This window comes from Lemur catta, chromosome 11 (assembly GCF_020740605.2).
Source record: "Lemur catta isolate mLemCat1 chromosome 11, mLemCat1.pri, whole genome shotgun sequence".
Lineage (NCBI taxonomy): Eukaryota > Metazoa > Chordata > Mammalia > Primates > Lemuridae > Lemur > Lemur catta.
Window position 1 is genome coordinate 12998732 of NC_059138.1, and position 17589 is coordinate 13016320.

The 17589-nt window shown below is 45.1% G+C and overlaps 1 protein-coding gene across 1 annotated transcript in view; it reads left to right on the forward strand.

Moving 5' to 3' along the window:
- Positions 1-14630: 14630 nt before the first annotated feature.
- Positions 14631-17589, forward strand: part of KIAA1549 (KIAA1549 ortholog) — a 103418-nt gene continuing 100459 nt past the window's right edge. Inside the window, exon 1 of the mRNA XM_045564137.1 lies at positions 14631-14709. Coding sequence (XP_045420093.1) covers positions 14631-14709 — 79 coding nt within the window. The remainder of the gene's footprint in view (positions 14710-17589) is intronic.

Genomic DNA, 17589 nt, shown 5'->3' on the forward strand with positions numbered 1-17589 from the left:
AGGCACGGAGGAAATAAATAAATAAAACGGAAAAGCGAGCGGCTTCTGGCCAATCTTGCTAAAGGTCTGCAAAGCTGGTCTCTTGTTATCCATGGAACCTGAGGCGGGTCTGGTGGCTTCATTTCCGAATATGCTTTATTTTTCCTGCAAAATGCAGGCACTGGAATGGTATTCGTGCAAGGGTGTATGATGTGGCATATCGAATGTTTTGGAATACTTTATTGTCGGGGTAAAGGTACATTCGGTGTGTGCTTTAAAACAGTATTGCGTTACCTTGAGTAGCCCAGCGTCCCCCAGATGCAGGCCGGCCGTGTCCCCCAGTGCACCAGGACACAAAGAACATTCAAAGAAAACCTCTTGGAAAGCTCCCTGGCCGTGGATCTTTCCAGGGAAATAGCTATTGGTATTACATCTGCAAAGGCATTATTAGTACAATGGAGTGTGGAAATATTTTGATTCTTAAGTGTCAGGACATGAAAGGAGAAAGGGTTGATTTTATAATGATGCAATTTAGTGACTGTTCATCAGCATGGAATTAAGAGGCATGATTTATGAAGCAGCATGTGAGTGCGTTTTGTTGTTGAGGAAATGATTTAATTCCTATTGCTTCTCTAAAATGTTTATTTGTTCACCCTGAGCATACACACAGGCTGGTCTGGAAACCATCTCTGAGCTGACACACTGCAAGCCAGTGATTGCCCCAGCATATGCACTTGACCACTCTGAGGGTGGAAAAGGAAAGGTGGAACGAGGAGCTTGGGGTGGAGAGCTGCTGCTGCACACTGAACAAAAAACAGTCATGAAAGCTACTCAGAATCCTCCTTTCTCGTGGGAGGAGGGCCAAAGGGCTGCCAAGTGGCTTTGGAAGGAATCGGAACACATTTGAAGGTGTCCCTTGGACCTTGCTGTTTGAATTACAGCAACCAGTGCCACGTAAGGGATTGTCTTCAGGGATCATAGAATGGGACCACTCCACTTGCTAAAGAGGAAACTAAGGCAGAGAAGTGCCTTGCTCAAGGTCACAGTTGTCACTTTACCATTCCCCCTACTGCTGTTAACCTGTAGACATATACACACCCGAAGCCTCCACAAAGCTTCCCCATAGCTGAGTAGCTGCCGTTGACAGAAGGAGTCGGTTTTAGGCGGTATACAGCTCCTGCAGACGACTTCGCCTAAACCTGACACCTTAGGTTTCAGTCTTGCTCCTTGAGAGTTCCAGCCCTGTGTGTCCAGAGGATGGGATAATCGTGCAGGGTCTCTTGGCTGACTAAAGTCAACAAAGAAAGCCGCTGTTATATTAATGAGTTCCCCTGTTATAAGACACAGCAGACTGATCATTTCCATTTCCTGAGTACTTCTGTGTGGCAGGTGCTGCATTTTATATAGATGATCTAATCACATTAAGAATTAGACATCCTTATCTCCATTTTGCAGGTGAAGAAACTGAGGCTTCGGGAGTTTAGGCTGGTTTGGCTCCAGACTCTATGCTGTGTGTAACCTCTGTGCTTGACAGCTTTCTGTTACGATGTGGCCATCTGGATATACTGCAGAGGTTGTGGAGAATATAAGTGCTTCTTTTAATCAATTTAAAATAAATAGTGGAGCTGTTTGTGCTATCCCTGCTGAACTTTCTCTTCTTTAGAAGTCCTTTCCTGTTTCCCCTCAACTTCCAATACAAACATTCAACCTGGAGACGTGAAATGAACTATATTTCCATTCTAGTGCTGACATCATGGAAGCAGAGACTTCATCCTTTCCCTAATTTGTATATTAGGCTCCTCTGGTTTGCACAGCTGTCTCCAGGCTGGGTGATAGACTAGGAACTAAGAAGTAGAGGGTATGGCCTTGTCCTCAAGAGTTCAGACAGAAACACAGAGCAGTGGGTAAGCAAGTACAGACGGTTGCACAGCCCGTTCATGGGCAGGAAAGGTAGGTGTGCCTCAGGGGTGACCTGTGGAAGGTGGCCCCCGATCCACTTCTTGAAGGTGTGAGGAACAATCTTCCTCATGTAGCTGGGCTGCTTGCAGGATGCCTGGGCAGTAGCTGTTGATTCTGGAAAGAAGTTGCATTTCAGTTGTTTGGCCCACGTCTCCTCTCTGTGTCCCCAGGACCCTCCTCCCCTAGGCCTGAGTGTTGTATTTTCACCAGCAGAGTGGGCGGGGGCTTTGCTGAACACTGCCATGGTGGGTGGTTCTCCCTCTACAGCAGAGCTAGTGAGAAAATGGCATGTCTTAACCGTGGTTTGGATTTCCTATGTGAGGAAGCAGTTCCTTCTGGGGCTGTCTGAAAACTACCTCCTCCTCCTCCGGCAGGTTTCCCTTTTCTGGTTAACTTCTGTTCAGTAGAGTCCACCTTCCAGATGGTGCCCTTATTACAGTGTTTAGTTAACTTTCTATGCTGTATTGATTTCTTGCCTATTTCTGTTTCATTCCGCATGTTGAATATGCTTTTTAAAAAAAGAAACATAAGTTTGGTGTTGACTGTTCACTATTGTGGAAAAAACTTATAATCCTTTGGACTGACTTTTGAATGCAGTGCTTTTAGGGGATCCACCATCCACAATGGAAAAAGAGAGTCGTGACCCATTTCTTCACCCCATTGAGAGATAACTCTTGGGGTGTTTTAAAAATAATAGTTATTTTGAAATTGGTAGCCTTGCAGAGAATCTGGAAATTACTGAAAGGTACAGAAAACAGTCACTCATAATCCCACAGCATGTAGATAACACTAGATAGTTTTGTCTTTTTTAATTGTTAACATTAAAAAAATGAGAATAGAATTATATACACAATTGTATTTACTACTGTTTTCACTCAGTATTTAACTTAAGCATTTTCCCACTCATTAAATGTTATTTGAAAACAATTTTCTATCCTAATTAATTATTTTTATTTTCAGCTTTTTTTGGTGCTATAAATAATGCTCTGATGAATAGCTACACAGATAAGGCTTTATATTTCTTTCTCTGTGTGTGGTTTTTTAAATATACATTTGTAGAAGGGGAATTAGAATGTGAGTAAAATGTAAGGCCCACGAGGCTGGATTTCTGCCTCTTTTGTTCAGAGTGCTGGGCACCTAGTAGGTGCTCAGTATGTGGTTGTTGAATGAATCAATTTTTTGAAAGTTGTAACACTGAACTTTATGCGTTTGCCCTCCATTATCATTTGCATTGAATGGTATTTCACTTCATGATCACTCACATCGAATATTATTTTTAAAAACTTTGTTAAATAAATTTTTAAGATATTGTTTTAACTTACACTTTTTAGAGTTGAGTATTTTTTTATTTTTGTATTTGTATTCTGTGAATTTTCCTGTATTTTTGTTCATTTATCTGCTGTGGTATATATATAGTTAAATCTTTATATATTATATAAGATAGCAACCATTCTTCCTTCTATTTGTTGCATTTTCCCCTTCAAAGGATTCTAAAAAAATTTTACATAATTTTAAAATTCAGAAGTTTATGGTTATTTTGATTAGCAAAATCTGCCATTTTTTTTTGGTAATCTTTTTCATTGTTTTTATGCTTAAGGCATGTTAAATTTTTATCTACTTAATGTGCTGTTTCACTGTTGGCCATTTCCAGGTGAATGTTTGTTATAATTTGGAAGCGGTTTAGTATCCTATAAAGTCTTAAGTAAATGTTTCAAAGTTGTGGTCCCTAGACCTCCGGCATCAATATCATTTGAGGATGTGGGGATGCTTGTTAAGAATTTAGGTTTCTGGGGCTCACCTTTCACCTAAATTAGAATCTTTGATGATGAGTGCCTGGGAATCTTCATTTCAATAAGTTCACAGCTCATTTTTAGGTTTACACTTGGAACCACAGATCTAGATACTGTATATCCAATAACTGAAAATGAATACTGTTTTTGAGATACAGTAGTCCTTGTATTCAGGGCGTATGTTCCAAGACCCCCAGTGGATACCTGAAACTGCACATAGTACCAAACCGTGTATATACCCGTACATTTTTTGTATGTATACATATGATAAAGTTGAATTTATAAATGAGGCACGGTAAGAGATTTACAATAATAACTAAAAATAGAACAATTATAAAACCTATTTAATAAAAGTTACGTGAATGTGGTCTTTCAAAGTACTGTAATATTTTTGGATGGAGGTTGACCTCAGGTAAGTGAAACCTCAGATGAGGGGGCACTACTGTATACCATTTAATATCTTGCAGTTGGCTTTTCACTGTTACAACAGTTGATTTGAAATTGCTACTTTGAAACCACTTTCTGTAATATCTTATTTGCTTGGTTTTGTTTGGGTTGGGGGTAAGAGGGCAGAGAGGACTGCATTTTAAATTCTCTCCCCTGGCCACTTGGGAACAGCTGCTGCAGTCCTTGTCAGGAGATGACTTGCTTAATCCTGAAAACAGAACCCAGCCAGGGCGTTGTTTAAAGTCACCAGGGACCTGAGAGCCACAGGTTTTTTTTATCAGTGCCCTGAGTAATAGAGGCAGCTAATTACTGTCATTCTAATTACACCAGGTTGATTTTCCCAGATAGGAAGATGCTGTTCTAACTGATCTAATTTGTTTTCAAGTTGTGACCACCCCCACCTTTCATCTGGAGCTCAGAATGATGTGATTTCTCTTTCTTGTGCTTAGGCATCAAGATTTGTTGAAAGGTGACTTAGAAAACCTGGGTATGTGCATTTCTGCCCATAACTTACTTTGTGACTGTGGACAAGTTAGCTTGTCTTGGGTTTCTTCATCAGTGTAAGCAGGGAATAATGAGATTAGCTCTAAGTTCTCTTTTCCCCACACCCTGGACACATACTTTGCTTCCCTTATTTTTTCTCCTTGTGTCTTCCTTTTTCCCATCTCCTTTGATAATGCTTTAGGTGTGCTAGTGCTGTGGCCTGGCTTATGGATTCAGGCATTACTTCTCCTCATTAGTGAAAATCTAATCTTGCTATCCAAAGTGTGGCCCACATCATCCTTGCCTTGTGGCGTGTTAGAAAATGCAGAATCTCAGGTTCCAGCCCAGACCTTCTGAATCATAATCTGCATTTAACAAGACCCTGGGGGTGATTTCACACACACTGTTGAAGTTGGATAATCACTGAGCTAGGCAGTAGTGCTTCCTGTTCCAGCCTCTGGGACTAAGTAGTGTCCAACCGTTGAAGGCTGAGTCAGCCTGGACTAACTCTGGAGCTAAGCCAGATCCTCAGAGACCCTGAGACATGCTGCCTTTGGGACTGAATCCATGTGAGTAGTGTGTGAGAGCCCTATTCCATCTGATCAGGCCACTTCAGAGTAGAATGGTTGTCTAGACCTGCCCTATTCATTCATTGTGAACAATGTTAAAATGCTGAGTACTACCATAACAGTTGGGAAATAGCTGCTGTACCAAACATCCTTTCCTCCCTACATCCAAGTGCCCTGGGCGTCCCTCCCCTCCTGCAGGACTCTTCTTCCAAGGACCCACTCCGCCTACCCCACCAGGATCCGGCAGCTGAAAGGTGAATGCTCGGCACAGCATTCCCCTCCAGAAATCTGCTTTAGTCTTTTTGATAAAAGCCATTCTGTCAGGTGTAAGGTCATATCTCATTGTGGTTTTATTTATTTGGAGACAGGATCTTGCTCTGTTGCCCAAGCTGGAGTGCAGCGATGTGGTCATAGCTCACTGCATCCTCCAACTCCGAGGCTCAAAGTGATCCTTCGACCTCAGCCTCCCGAGTAGCTGGTATTACAGGCGTGCACTACCACACCCGGTTAATTTTTTTTCTTATGTTTTGTAGAGATGGGGTCTCATTGTGTTGCGCAGCTGGTCTCAAACTCCTGGCCTCAAGCCATCCTCCTTCCTCAGCCTCCCCAAGTGCTGGGATTACAGGCATGAGCCACTGCACCCAGCATCACTGTAGTTTTAGTTTGCATTTCCCAAATGATTAGTGATGCTGAGCATTTTTTTCTTGTACCTGTTGACCATTTCAGTATCTTTTTTGAGAAATGTCTGTTCAAGTCCTTTGCCCATAAATTTAGAACAGCTCCTGTCTGATTGGTCCCGTGCTCATGCTCCATCTATTGTTAACTGTATTGAGTGTCACCTGTACATTCCTTCCTGTATTCCTCCAGCCCAGATACAACACTGTAAAAAAGTTTGTTGGTGTATTTGATGGTAGTTGAAGTCACAGACCTGGAAGGAAGACACTGCTGAGGGAGACCATGGAGCGTTAGGAGGGAAGGTGGCCAAGGACAGAGGCCCCAGAAACTACTGTTAAGGAGAGAGAAAGAGTAGCCCACGAACAAAACTGACCATCACAACAAGATAGTGTTGTGAGAGCCAGGAGAGGGCGGAGGGTTTTTATATAGGTGATAGATCCATCATGTCAAACGCTGCTGTAACTGTTTTTTGAGGGACGGGGTGAGGGGCACCTGATCAGGTTCACCTGGGGTACCTGTTAAAAACCCAAACTTATGTTATGGGCAGGCTAGCTCTACTGCAACAAGTGATGCCTGAGGATTTGTATTTTTGAAATGTTCAACAAACTCTTTAAGTTTCTCTTATGCATGGTGAGGTTTCCGTTACTTCCTCTTGCTTAATGGTGGCAGGAGGTCGATGGAAGTTTTATGCCATGTTATAGACTTGATCATGTTTGTGGGTTTCAAGAAAGAATCAGTAAAAATCCAGTGGTTGAAAATTTAAGAAAGGGTAGAAGGTACTAATGGATGATTCAAAGGTGGAGAAGTGAGAAGTTCATGTGGGCAGCAGGGTCGCCCTAGGAAGGGTTGGGAAGAAGTAGTATTGGGAGGGGGAATTGGAGGGGACTGGTGGAAGGTTGGGAGTGATGTCTAAGGTGATGGGAGACCTCTGTCGTGATGCCAGGCCACATGCTATGTGATTTTTTGTCCTGTAGCATTTGACATTCCAGTGTGGCCAGGAAAGGTGAGCCCTTGGCTTGAGTCAGGGCTGGGGAACCACAGGGCAGGCGTGAAGAGCCGAGGGGAACTGAGGGGGGTGGCCAGAGATGGGCTGGATGAGGAAGGAAGTGAGCATGGACGAAGCAGGGACCGGGAGAAGGGGGTGTGGCTGGGGTCCCGGGGCAGGCGTGCTGGGGGGGAGGTGTGCTGGTGTGCAGTTTTGGAAGGGGATCTCCTCTAGTTTTGCTCTTGGGCGATGACCCAGGATAGGGAGTCAGTTGTCGAAGTGGAGTGTGGAGAAAGGATTTTGGAGGAATAATCTCTGGAGGTTGAACTTGCCAGATGAGGCAGAAAGGACTGTGAGCCGGGCACAGAATTCTCCATGAATGGAGGGAAGTGACCAGAAGACTATGCGTGGTCGGGGGAGGAGAGCTCTCTTGAGTCTGTCTGCTCTTCTCTGCCATCACGCTGCCACTGTCCTCGCTCAGTCACCAATCGTCTATTCTCCGGGCTGCTGTGGTGGCCTCCACGTCAGTTCTCGCTCCATCCAGTTCATCCTCCGCCTTCAGCTGGAGAGACCTCCCAGAACAAATCTGGTCATGTCACTTCCTTCTTGCTGGAACATCTATAGTGGCACCCTGTGGTTTTCAGCAGCGGTCCCCAACCTATTTGGCACCAGGGACGGGTTTCATGGAAGACAATTTTTCTATGGACAGACTGGGAGTGGGGTGGGGAGGGAGGCGGAGCTCAGGGTGATGCTCAGCTGGTTCCTAACAGGCCACAGACCGGCACTGGGCCATGGCCCGGGGCTCCCAGTCTGAGTCAAAGCCGTGCTCTCAGGTGCTGCCCACATGGTGGAGGGATCCAGGATGTAAGAAAACAGACACAGTGGGTGCGAGTGTTCAGAATGTTGGTGCTAAAAGGGGCCAACAAGATCCTTCCAGCAGGAGAGGTGACATGAGGTGATTTGAAGATGAGTTTTGCCCTCCCTAGGTTGAGGTCCAGCAGCAGAGAGATGGAGTCTCAACCCCAGCGGCTTGGTTTTGTGATAACAGACAGCTGCATAGGGCCCAGCCCCTTGGGGGTCAGCATCTGCTGCCTTGGGGGTGCCGCGTTTGAAGAGTGAAATAAGGTAGGACATTAGGAGAGGGAAGGGGCAGCGATGCGGTAGAGGCCACCTGTGCAGGTGAGGAATAGGAATCGGCCCGTCTGGGGTGGGGCTGGAGACAAGTGTGGCTGGACAGGGAGGCAGGGAGGGCAGGAGGGAAGTCTCTCGGGGCTCGGAAGGGATGGGATCCAGGGCAGGGGTGCAGGGATTCATTTTAGAGAGGAGGGAAACAGAAGGAGAAACAGGTGGCTCGTTCTGGGGACAGAGATCCATGGAGGAGCAGGTGGCTGTTCGCGGAGGTTGTAGGCGAGGATATCTGTGGAGAGGAGTGTCGGGTGCTTGAGAAAATATAGCCGGCTTCCAGAGGAGATGGAGAAGAGACGTGTGAAAGAATTGCCAGGCAGCGGCAAGGGCCCTGGTGCAGCTGGAAGGCCCGTCTTGGTGGCAGGCCAGGCGGGCGCTCCGCTTGCTGCTCCAGCAGCCCTGGATGGCCCAGAATCTTGGTGGGAAGTGAGCAGGCCACGGTGGCCCTGGGCTGTCCGGGGCAGGGCGGTTGGGAAGGCTCCTCGCCCCTGTGCTTGGCCAGTGGTTCACAGCCCTGGGGAGTCACCTGGAAACTCTCCTTGCCGCTGCTTTCTTCTTTGTTCTCCTGTCTCTTGTTTGGGCCTGTGAAGGAAGCACTCACCACTCTCTGTTTTGGGTGCTAGGATTAATTTTGGAGCCAGACAGTCTGAAGAGCTGCTTTAAAAACACTGGGTAAATATATTGCTGGGTTGCTTTCAAAGGGAAAGGCCCCAAACATACAAAACAAATGCTCTTACAGAGCCAGCTTCCAGGGGAACTTGGGCAGAGCCCAGGAGGCAGGTATGAACTGGTGGGATGTTGCTAGGTCTTTGCTGCTCCAAGCGTGGGCTGCAGATCAGCAGCCTCAGCATCCTGAGGGCTTGTTAGAAATGCACAATATCAGGTCCTGCCCCCGACCTGCGGAATTGACCTTTCGAACACATCTCCAGGCCAGTGTGGTGGCTCACACCTGTAATCCCAGTGCTTTGGGAGGTGGAGGCCAGGAGTTCGAGACCAGCCTGGGCAACAGAGCGAGACCCCATCTCTACAAAACATTAAAAAATTAGCTGGGCATGGTGGCGCATGCCTAGTCCTAGCCACTTGGGTGGCTGAGGCAGGAGGATCACTGGAACCCAGGAGTTTGAGGTTACAGTGAGCTATGATTGCACCACTGCACTGCATCCTGGGTGACAGAGGGAGACCCTGTCTCAAAAAAACAAAGCAAAACAAAAAACCATCTCCACGTGATTTGTATGCACACTAAGGTTTGGGTTTCTCATTGAGGTTGGGCGTATTTCAAAGATTTTTGATTGTTACCTAATTACCGGGGACTCCTTAGCTCGTAAAAAGCCAGCCCAAATTTCAAGTCAGCTGGGAAAACTGAGGGTAAGAGAGTAGCAGGTTCAGAGCTGAGCTGGTGTCTGGCTGGATGTGCTGCTCAGAGAACTGCTCCTGCTCCGAGTTTTCCCACAAGGTCTGAGCATGTTCACAAGCCTTTTGTCCAGTCCCGAGTTCCCCTGAACTGGTCTCAGCAAATGTTTCAGGGTGGTTGACTACCAAGGATTACAAAAGCACCTGGAATGGTTCAAGCAAACAGGTGTTGAGACCAAGGCAGAGGCAGAAGCAACCCAAGTGTCCATCAACAGATGAATGGTTAAACGAAATGTGGTCTAGCCACACAGTGGACTATTACTCAGCCTTAAAAAGGAAAGAAATTCTGACACATGCTGCAACATGGATGAACCTTGAAGTTGTTATGCTAAGTGAAATAAGCTAGTCACAACAGGACGAATACTGTATGATTCCACTTACATGCAGTCCCTAGAGTAGTCAGAACTATAGAGACAGAAAGTAGAATGGTGGGTGCCAGGGGCCGGGGGAAGGGGAATGGGGAGTTATTGTTTAATGGGTACAGAGTTTCAGCTTTGCGAGCTGAAAAGATTTCAGGACATTGGTTGCACAACAGTGTGAACATATTCAATGCTAATGGAACTGTGCACTTGGAAATGGTTAAGATTGTAAGTAAATTTTGTTATGTGTGGTAGGTTTTTTTTTTTTTTTAACCTACAGTTATTTTAGAAAACAACTACCGTGGAGTGGCAACTAGCTGGTAGGTAGCTGGAGTGGACGTTGCTCAGAGCTGGGAGCTGCAACAGTCTGGGTGCAGCCAGGAGCACACCACAGGTGTGTGTTTTGGGAGCCAGTTGGCTGAGGCAGGTGACAGGCTGGGGTGGAGGGATGTCGGTGCAGATGAGCACAGGCCAGATCTGGAGGAAGGGTTGAAGTTTTCAACCTGGCCCTGAGAAGAGGCTGAATAGAGTCTTAGGAATTTGTAAAATTAGTTTCTTCTTCCTAGCCCTTGGAATTGGGCTTTTAAATATTCTTATGCATTTTGAGAATTACAATAGCTTTACTGGCTTTTTCCTGATTATAAAAACAATGACATGTTCATTGCAATAATTTGTACTTGCTGTTCCCCCTGTCTGGAACATTCTTATCTCAGATATTATCTACACAGTTTCCTCTTTCCCTTTAGGTCTCTGCTCAAATCTACTATAATCAAAGAGGCCTTCCCTAACCCCATTTTAAAAAATTTTAGCAACCGCCTCCGTAATTCCTCTGTTCCTGCCTGCTTCATTTTTCTCCATGACACTTACCATCATCTTATATATATATATATCTTTCTGTTTATCCTTTCTCCCTCCACTGGACCGTGGGCCCCACCAGGGCAGAGTTTATCTGCTTTGTTCTGTGTTTGTGCATTCTGCACGTCTATCTTGAGGGCCTGCTCTGTGCAGACACTGTGCTGGGCCCTTGGGATACATCGGTGGACAAAGTTAATTATGTGATGTGTTACTAGGTGGTAGGTGCTGTGAATAACTTCAGCAGATGAGCAGCTGGGGACGGAGAGTTGCATTTTTAATCTGGATGGTTAGGGAGCCCCGTTGAGAAGGCGGCAGTGTGTGTTTGCTCAGGCTGCCACAACTAAGTGCCACACGCCGAGTGGCTTAAACAACAGAAATGTATTGTCTTATATTCCTGGAGTCCGGGATCAAGGTGTCGGCAGGGCCTCGCTCTCTCTGAAGGCACTAGAGAAGGATCTATTCCAGCCTCCCTCCTCGCTTCTGGTGCTTCCTGGCTTGTGGCAGCGTGGCTCCAATCTACTTGGTGATCTCCCCGTGTGTGTTTGTGTTCAAATTTCCCCGATATAAGCACGGTCATATTGGATGGGGCCCACCCTACTTCAGCATGACCTCATCTTAACTAATCACATCTGCAGTGACCCTTCCTCCACATCAGGACACATTCTAAGGTTCTGGTGGTTAGGACTTCATATGAACTTGGGAGCACACAGTTCAATCCGTAACAGTGACATTTATGCTAAGGTTTGAAAGAGGCAAGGGGGGCAAGCCAAGTAGCTGTTTTGGGGACAGTGTTCCCAGCAGATGAAGTAGCCAGTGCAAAGGCTTAAGGCTGGAGCGTGCCTGGTGTCGGGGGAGGCAGCCAGTGTGTCCGAGGCAGAGGGTGGGGGCGGCAGGAGCTCGGGTATGAGAGGAAATGGGTGCTGGGGATGGAGGATCATTGAGGGTTTTGATCAGAGGATGATATGAAGAACCTTAAATGTAAAATTTTTTGCATGTTGAATGAATTCACATGGTACAAAAAAGGTATAAATTAGAAAGCAAAAATCACCCCAAATCCTACCACTCGAAGACAACAGCTATGACATGTTGGTGTCTCTCCTTTCAGACTGTTTTTCCCACATGTATAAGCACATGCACATACATACAAAGCAGTAGTGTCATATCTTACGTGTTGTTTGGCAACTTGCTTTTTTCACCTCACACTTTGTCCTAGAATCTTTACATTGTCAGGAACTATAGATCCACATCAGGATTTTATTGGATGCTGTGGATGTTCTATACTTCTTTTAACTAGTTCTCTATCGATGGACGATTGTATTGCTTTCAGCTTTTGCTGTTATAAGTAAACATTGCTATGAGCATCACAGTACATATATCTTTACACACTTTTCTAATTACTTCCTTAGGATAAATTCCCAGAAATAGAATTGCTGGACTAGGCAGTATGCACATATTAAATTTTGATACATATTGCCAAATTGCTCTCTAGAAAGGTTGAAGCAATCCGCACTCTCTCCAGCAATGAATCACGGTGCCAGCTTTGCTTCTGCCCTCTGTAGTACAGGCTGTTACCAATCGCTATTACCTTTGCCAAACTCATAGGTAAAAAGTATCTCTGTTAAAGTTGCATTTCATTGTTAATTGGCATTTGAGCCATTGATTGAGGTCCCCTTTGCACTTCTTTCTCTAGTCCTGTCTTGTAGAAATCTTAGGTCTGACTTGGGAATAATTATAATACCCAACAATTATAGAGTGTTTGCTATGTGCCAAACATTGTGTGAGGCACACTGTCTCTTGTTTAATCTATACAACAATTCTGTAAGGTAGGTATTATTATTATCCCCATTTTACAGATGAGGAAAATAAAACTTAGAGAGGTTCACTGACTTGCTCAAGGTCACACAGCTTAGCAAGAGCCTTCCCAACCCTGGGGGTGAGCATGTGCACCCCCCAGACAGGGTCTGCTCTGTTCTGGGTCTGTGTTAGAGTGACTGCCGTAGAAGTGCCCACTCACGGGCTTTACTTGCGTAGCAGAGTGAGCTCTGTGGACAGAGCCACAGTCAGCATCCCGTCTGGCCCCTGGCCAGCCCCCGCATGTGTCAGAAGCCCTGACTGCGAAGTCACGCCCCAGCCTCGCACACAGAAGTTGCTCACCAAACATGGATTGTGAGAAATGGACAAAGAAGGCTTTCGAAAGCTACAGTATTGTGTGGAGGTGCATTTTTGTTTTATTTCAGCAGATTAAACATTTTAATAATAAAAATACTCAAAAAATTAAAATTCATATTAGGAACCATATTCCATTTCCTCCAGCACAGAGGAGGATAATATTTTTCTTACTACTGAGTAACATTTTCTTCCTGTATTTCCTCTTTTATCTTGTCCTGGATCATATCCTTGTGGTTTTGATAACATTTCTACTTTGTTTTGACTATGGTATTTTTCTGTGGTTTGTTTCTGACAGCACAGTGCGTGGTTGTAATACATCTTCTTTGTTAATAAATTAACATACACCACTGGTTTAAAATCAATTTCTCATTAACTTTGAGATTTTGGTGGGAGGAAGTTGAGGCCTTAAAATAAGCACCTTGCTCAAAACCCACCAGCGCAGCCAGCTGTCCTACTTCTTTTGTTTCATGTGCCCCTTGAGCCTTTTTGGCTCTTCATAAAACACAGCATATTAACGCCTTGAGTTCTTGCCTAGATCTCGTGTTAAAGTTTAACCTTCTAAGTAATTTCCAGAAATCCTAAGCTTGCAACTGTTCTTTTTTTTTCCATCGCAGTTTATATCGACTTTACTCATTGACAGCTTTCAGATTCCTCTGCTCCCTCTTCCAGTTCAGTGTTCGGCTCCCCATGAGAAGAAAACGAGATATGCTTGTAGAATATGTGCCCTATCAGTCAGGATAAACTAGTTATGCCGCAGGAACAACTCCCAGATCTCAGTGGCTTTCAGCTTATGACTTCTGACACCCCCATGCAGATCTTTCTCTTCATCGCTTTCCTGCACCTTTTGAATTTTGTCCAATTCTGGAAATTTTGCCTATCTGGGTCCTGTATTTCATTTTTCCATCTTGGTGTTGGATATTCCAGTGCCAGAACGCATGCCTGCAGGCAGACCAGGTGTGCAGTGGTCCCACGCATGCATTATTCTGCTACCATCTACTGCTACCATCACTGCCATGTGCTGAGCACCGTGCTTGATGTTGGGATACTCAGATAAATATGGCAGTCAGTCATGGTCCTCAAGGAACTCGGTCTAGGAGAGAGTTCTGTGCATAAATAACCATTCAGCCATGTGCTCAGTGCTCTAACAGAGGACTGCACTCAGTGGTGACACAAAGGGCAGTAACTGATAGTGGATGTAGGATCAAAGAACTAGGGGGATATTTTGTTTTAAGATGGGATGTAAGATGGAGCAGAGCATTCTTTCAGTGCTGAAGGGGAGCATTGTTTCAGTTATCTGTTGTGGCATAACAAATCACCCCAAAAGTGAATGGCTTAAACCAACATTGATTTATTATTTCTCATGATTCTGTGAGTCAGGAATTTGGACAGGGCTTGGATGGACGGTTCTCTTGCTCCTTGAAACTTGGCTGGGGTCACTCACTTGGCCGCATTTGGCTGGCACCACGACTGGGCTGGAAGGTCTGAGAGGGTTTCACTCACATGTCTTGTATCTTGGTATTTTTTCCACACTCCTTCCCTCTCTCTTCCTATGTGGCTAGCTTGAGCTTCCTCATAGCATGATAGGACTTGGGTAGCTGGCTTCTAAGAGGGATGAAGCAGAGCTACCAGTCCTCTTAAGATCCTGGGCTCGCAAGTTCCTGAAAGAAGCAACCAGAACGTTGCCTCTGCTGCATTCTGTTGGTCAGACCAAGTCAGAAGGCCAACCCAGATTCAAGGGCCAGGAGGGAATAGGAGCTACCCATTGATGGGTGGAAAAGCATATGCTTATGAATTGATGGCCATCACCTTTGGAGATGAGCTGCCACAAGACAAAATGGTTGAAGGTAATGGAGAGAAACATTTAATTACTGAAGAAAGTTCTCAGAGCAGACAGGAATAAATGATAATACTAATAGGCACAATAATAGCTAACTAAAACTGAATGTGCACTTACCATATGCCAGGCATTCTTCTAGGCACTTGACACATATGGATTGTATTAAGCCATTAATCCTGACAACCCCATCAGGTACAGTTATTAACACCATTTTACAGATGAGCAACCTAACATACAAGGAGACGAAGTAACTCGCCCTAAGTCACATTGCTGGTAACTAAGAGAGGACAGAGTCAGACTGCAGAGTGTCCTTGGATAGAAAGAATGATGCCTCTTCTGCTGGGACAGGTGGGAAGGAGGGAGGGATGGGTGCAGTTGTGGGTAGATGTAGGTAAGAGGGTGGGAAGATGATGCTGTTGAGGAAGTTGATGTCCAATAGCCTCTTTTTTTTTTTTTTTTTTTTTTTTTTGATGGTGGTGTGGTCATTGCTTAAGTGAGATGGGCAGGAGCAGGTTGGGGTCCGTTAAAAAAGTGGTTTATAATTATGGTATGTGTGGATCATAGGAGGAGGAATAGAGCAGGAAGCTATAGAAGGATTGTTGAGTGGTCAAAGGCCTGGTGGACCATTTGTGTGCGAGAGCACCCTCCCTCCGTCCCATGGGGGCTGGCAGCCTCGTGTCAGGGTGGAAAATGCTCACCATGGGCTGATCCCAAAGTGGCTCTTTCAACCCATGATAAGAGTCTAATAGATCTGTTTTCTGCCCAGCTGCTGTGATTGCTGCACCAGTCTGTCAAGATTTCCTGTGGTAGCTCTCAAAGAGCAGCATTTCCATCACAGATCTGAAAAGAAGAATGCCAGGATCTCTTTGTGTGGACCCTGTGAATGTTCTTTGGCCTTTAATGGCGTGCTCCTCAAGTGCCAAACTTCAAGTTTTGAGGCTGCTCCTAGGACAACTTAGAATGGATTTTATCCACCTGGTGTGACCCCAGAAGGGACCCACTCTTCGGTGGCCAAAGGATATGGGCATTGACTGTCACCCAGATCAAAGTGAGGGGCAGATGGTTCCTGCTCCTTAGGCTGTGCTGTCAATAGCCCACAGGGACCTGTCTGTCACAGAATCGCATGGGGAGAAGTTATGAGGGCACTGGGGGAGAGGCTGCGTTTTGTGTCCCATCCTCCCTTTTCATTGCCCGTATCGTTTGGGGTTTGCAGTGCCCCTGCAATTTCCCAGCATTCTGACATCATGTTCCTAGAGACTTTGCTGCATAATAGTTTTGATCTCTGGAAGATCAGAGGGTGCTGCCACATGTTTTTCTAGTCCTGCAGTTCCTCCAAAAGCATTTCTTGAGAAAAGCACATGCAGTATGGAAGGAACAGCTTTACTTTCAGAGGCTCCAGATACATTTGCATGAGGTGCCTGGCTCCAGCCTGGGTGTCTGGGAGGTTCAGCCCCTTGCTGGTGTTGGAAGCATTTTAGCTTGTGGTTTTTGACACATCATTTGCACTATCTCCTTTGCCAGAGAGCTCCCAGGGACAAATTCTGTTTCTCCTGGACTCCAGTGGCCCAGTCAGCCTTTCACCCACTGAGGTTGGGCCTTCGCTCTAATCCTTCTTTGATTTGCCCTATCTTGAAGTAATTTTTTGACACAAACCAGATCTTATCCATGTTAAGGGCCCAGCAGTCTTCTCTATCTTTTGCCCTCTAGTTCTGAGAACTGACTTGATCTAACACAGCCACGACATTTGGAATTGAAAATTGTTAGTCCTGGAGAACAGTGTTCACAGAAGGGTCACATCTGACTCAGAGACACAGTCGCCCTCTGATCATCACAGTGAGGTGAGGTTCATGCCTTTTGTCCTAGCAGTTCAGCTCTTAGGAATTTACCGAGTTACAACTCTTTGACAGTAAAATTTACATAAATTTATAAAGAATTTGTGAATGGATCCTCTAATCCAGAAAAAAATAATGTTTCTAACTTAATGTAAATTTAAATACATTTAAATTATGACCAAAATTTCATGACATTGTTTCATGCTGAAATAATTGATAACCCAACATCAGGGTTTAAAACGATCATAAAGATTACATTTTCTCCATTCATAAAATCTGGGTTAATTGCAGGCTTTTTGTAAGAAGTAAACATAGAGATCATTTGTCCTGTGCAGTTTGGGCCTCTCCACCGAAAACCCCCACTCTGTTTTCCAATGGTGAGAACCCTCTTAGAGTTGTCTTTTTATTCCACGGTGCCCAACTGTGTATTACATGAGAAGATGAATACATGAATGCATGGATTAATGGTACTTTTTCTAGGTGTTTATGGTCATGATTTGAGGTGGTCTTTAAGTTTTGATGTTTGGTTAATTGCAGTGAGGGAATATAATTAATACACATCCAAGTTTTAGAATTGTATTGAAGTCATTTGATTAGAAAATTATGCATGAGAACTTTTGGCCATAGTGCAAAAACAAATCTGTATTTCTCTAATTGTGTAATTTGTACAGCTACCTGGATAGGAACCGTTGCTGGCCATACTGGTTTGTTTGGATCGTCTTGGATTGTTGCCACGTGATCCTGGGGAAGTAGCCGCCATCCACTGTTAGGGGTTGCTAGGCAGAAACCGATCCACTGTGGACCTGGGAGAGGAAGAATAGTGATGGACAGTGAAATAGCAGTAAATTGAACCAGGGAGAGAGAAATAGAGTTTTAAACAACTGTCCTGGCAAAGCTGTCTTCCTGGGAAGTGTGTGAGAGATTGCTAAATAGCTACTGAATCATAGAACTTTACAACTGGGAAGTTATGTAAATATTTATATGTGTGTCAATTTCCACTTCTGTGACCCTGACAAGATGTCCCAGGGCCTGCCACTTTGGGATCCTGGCTGTAG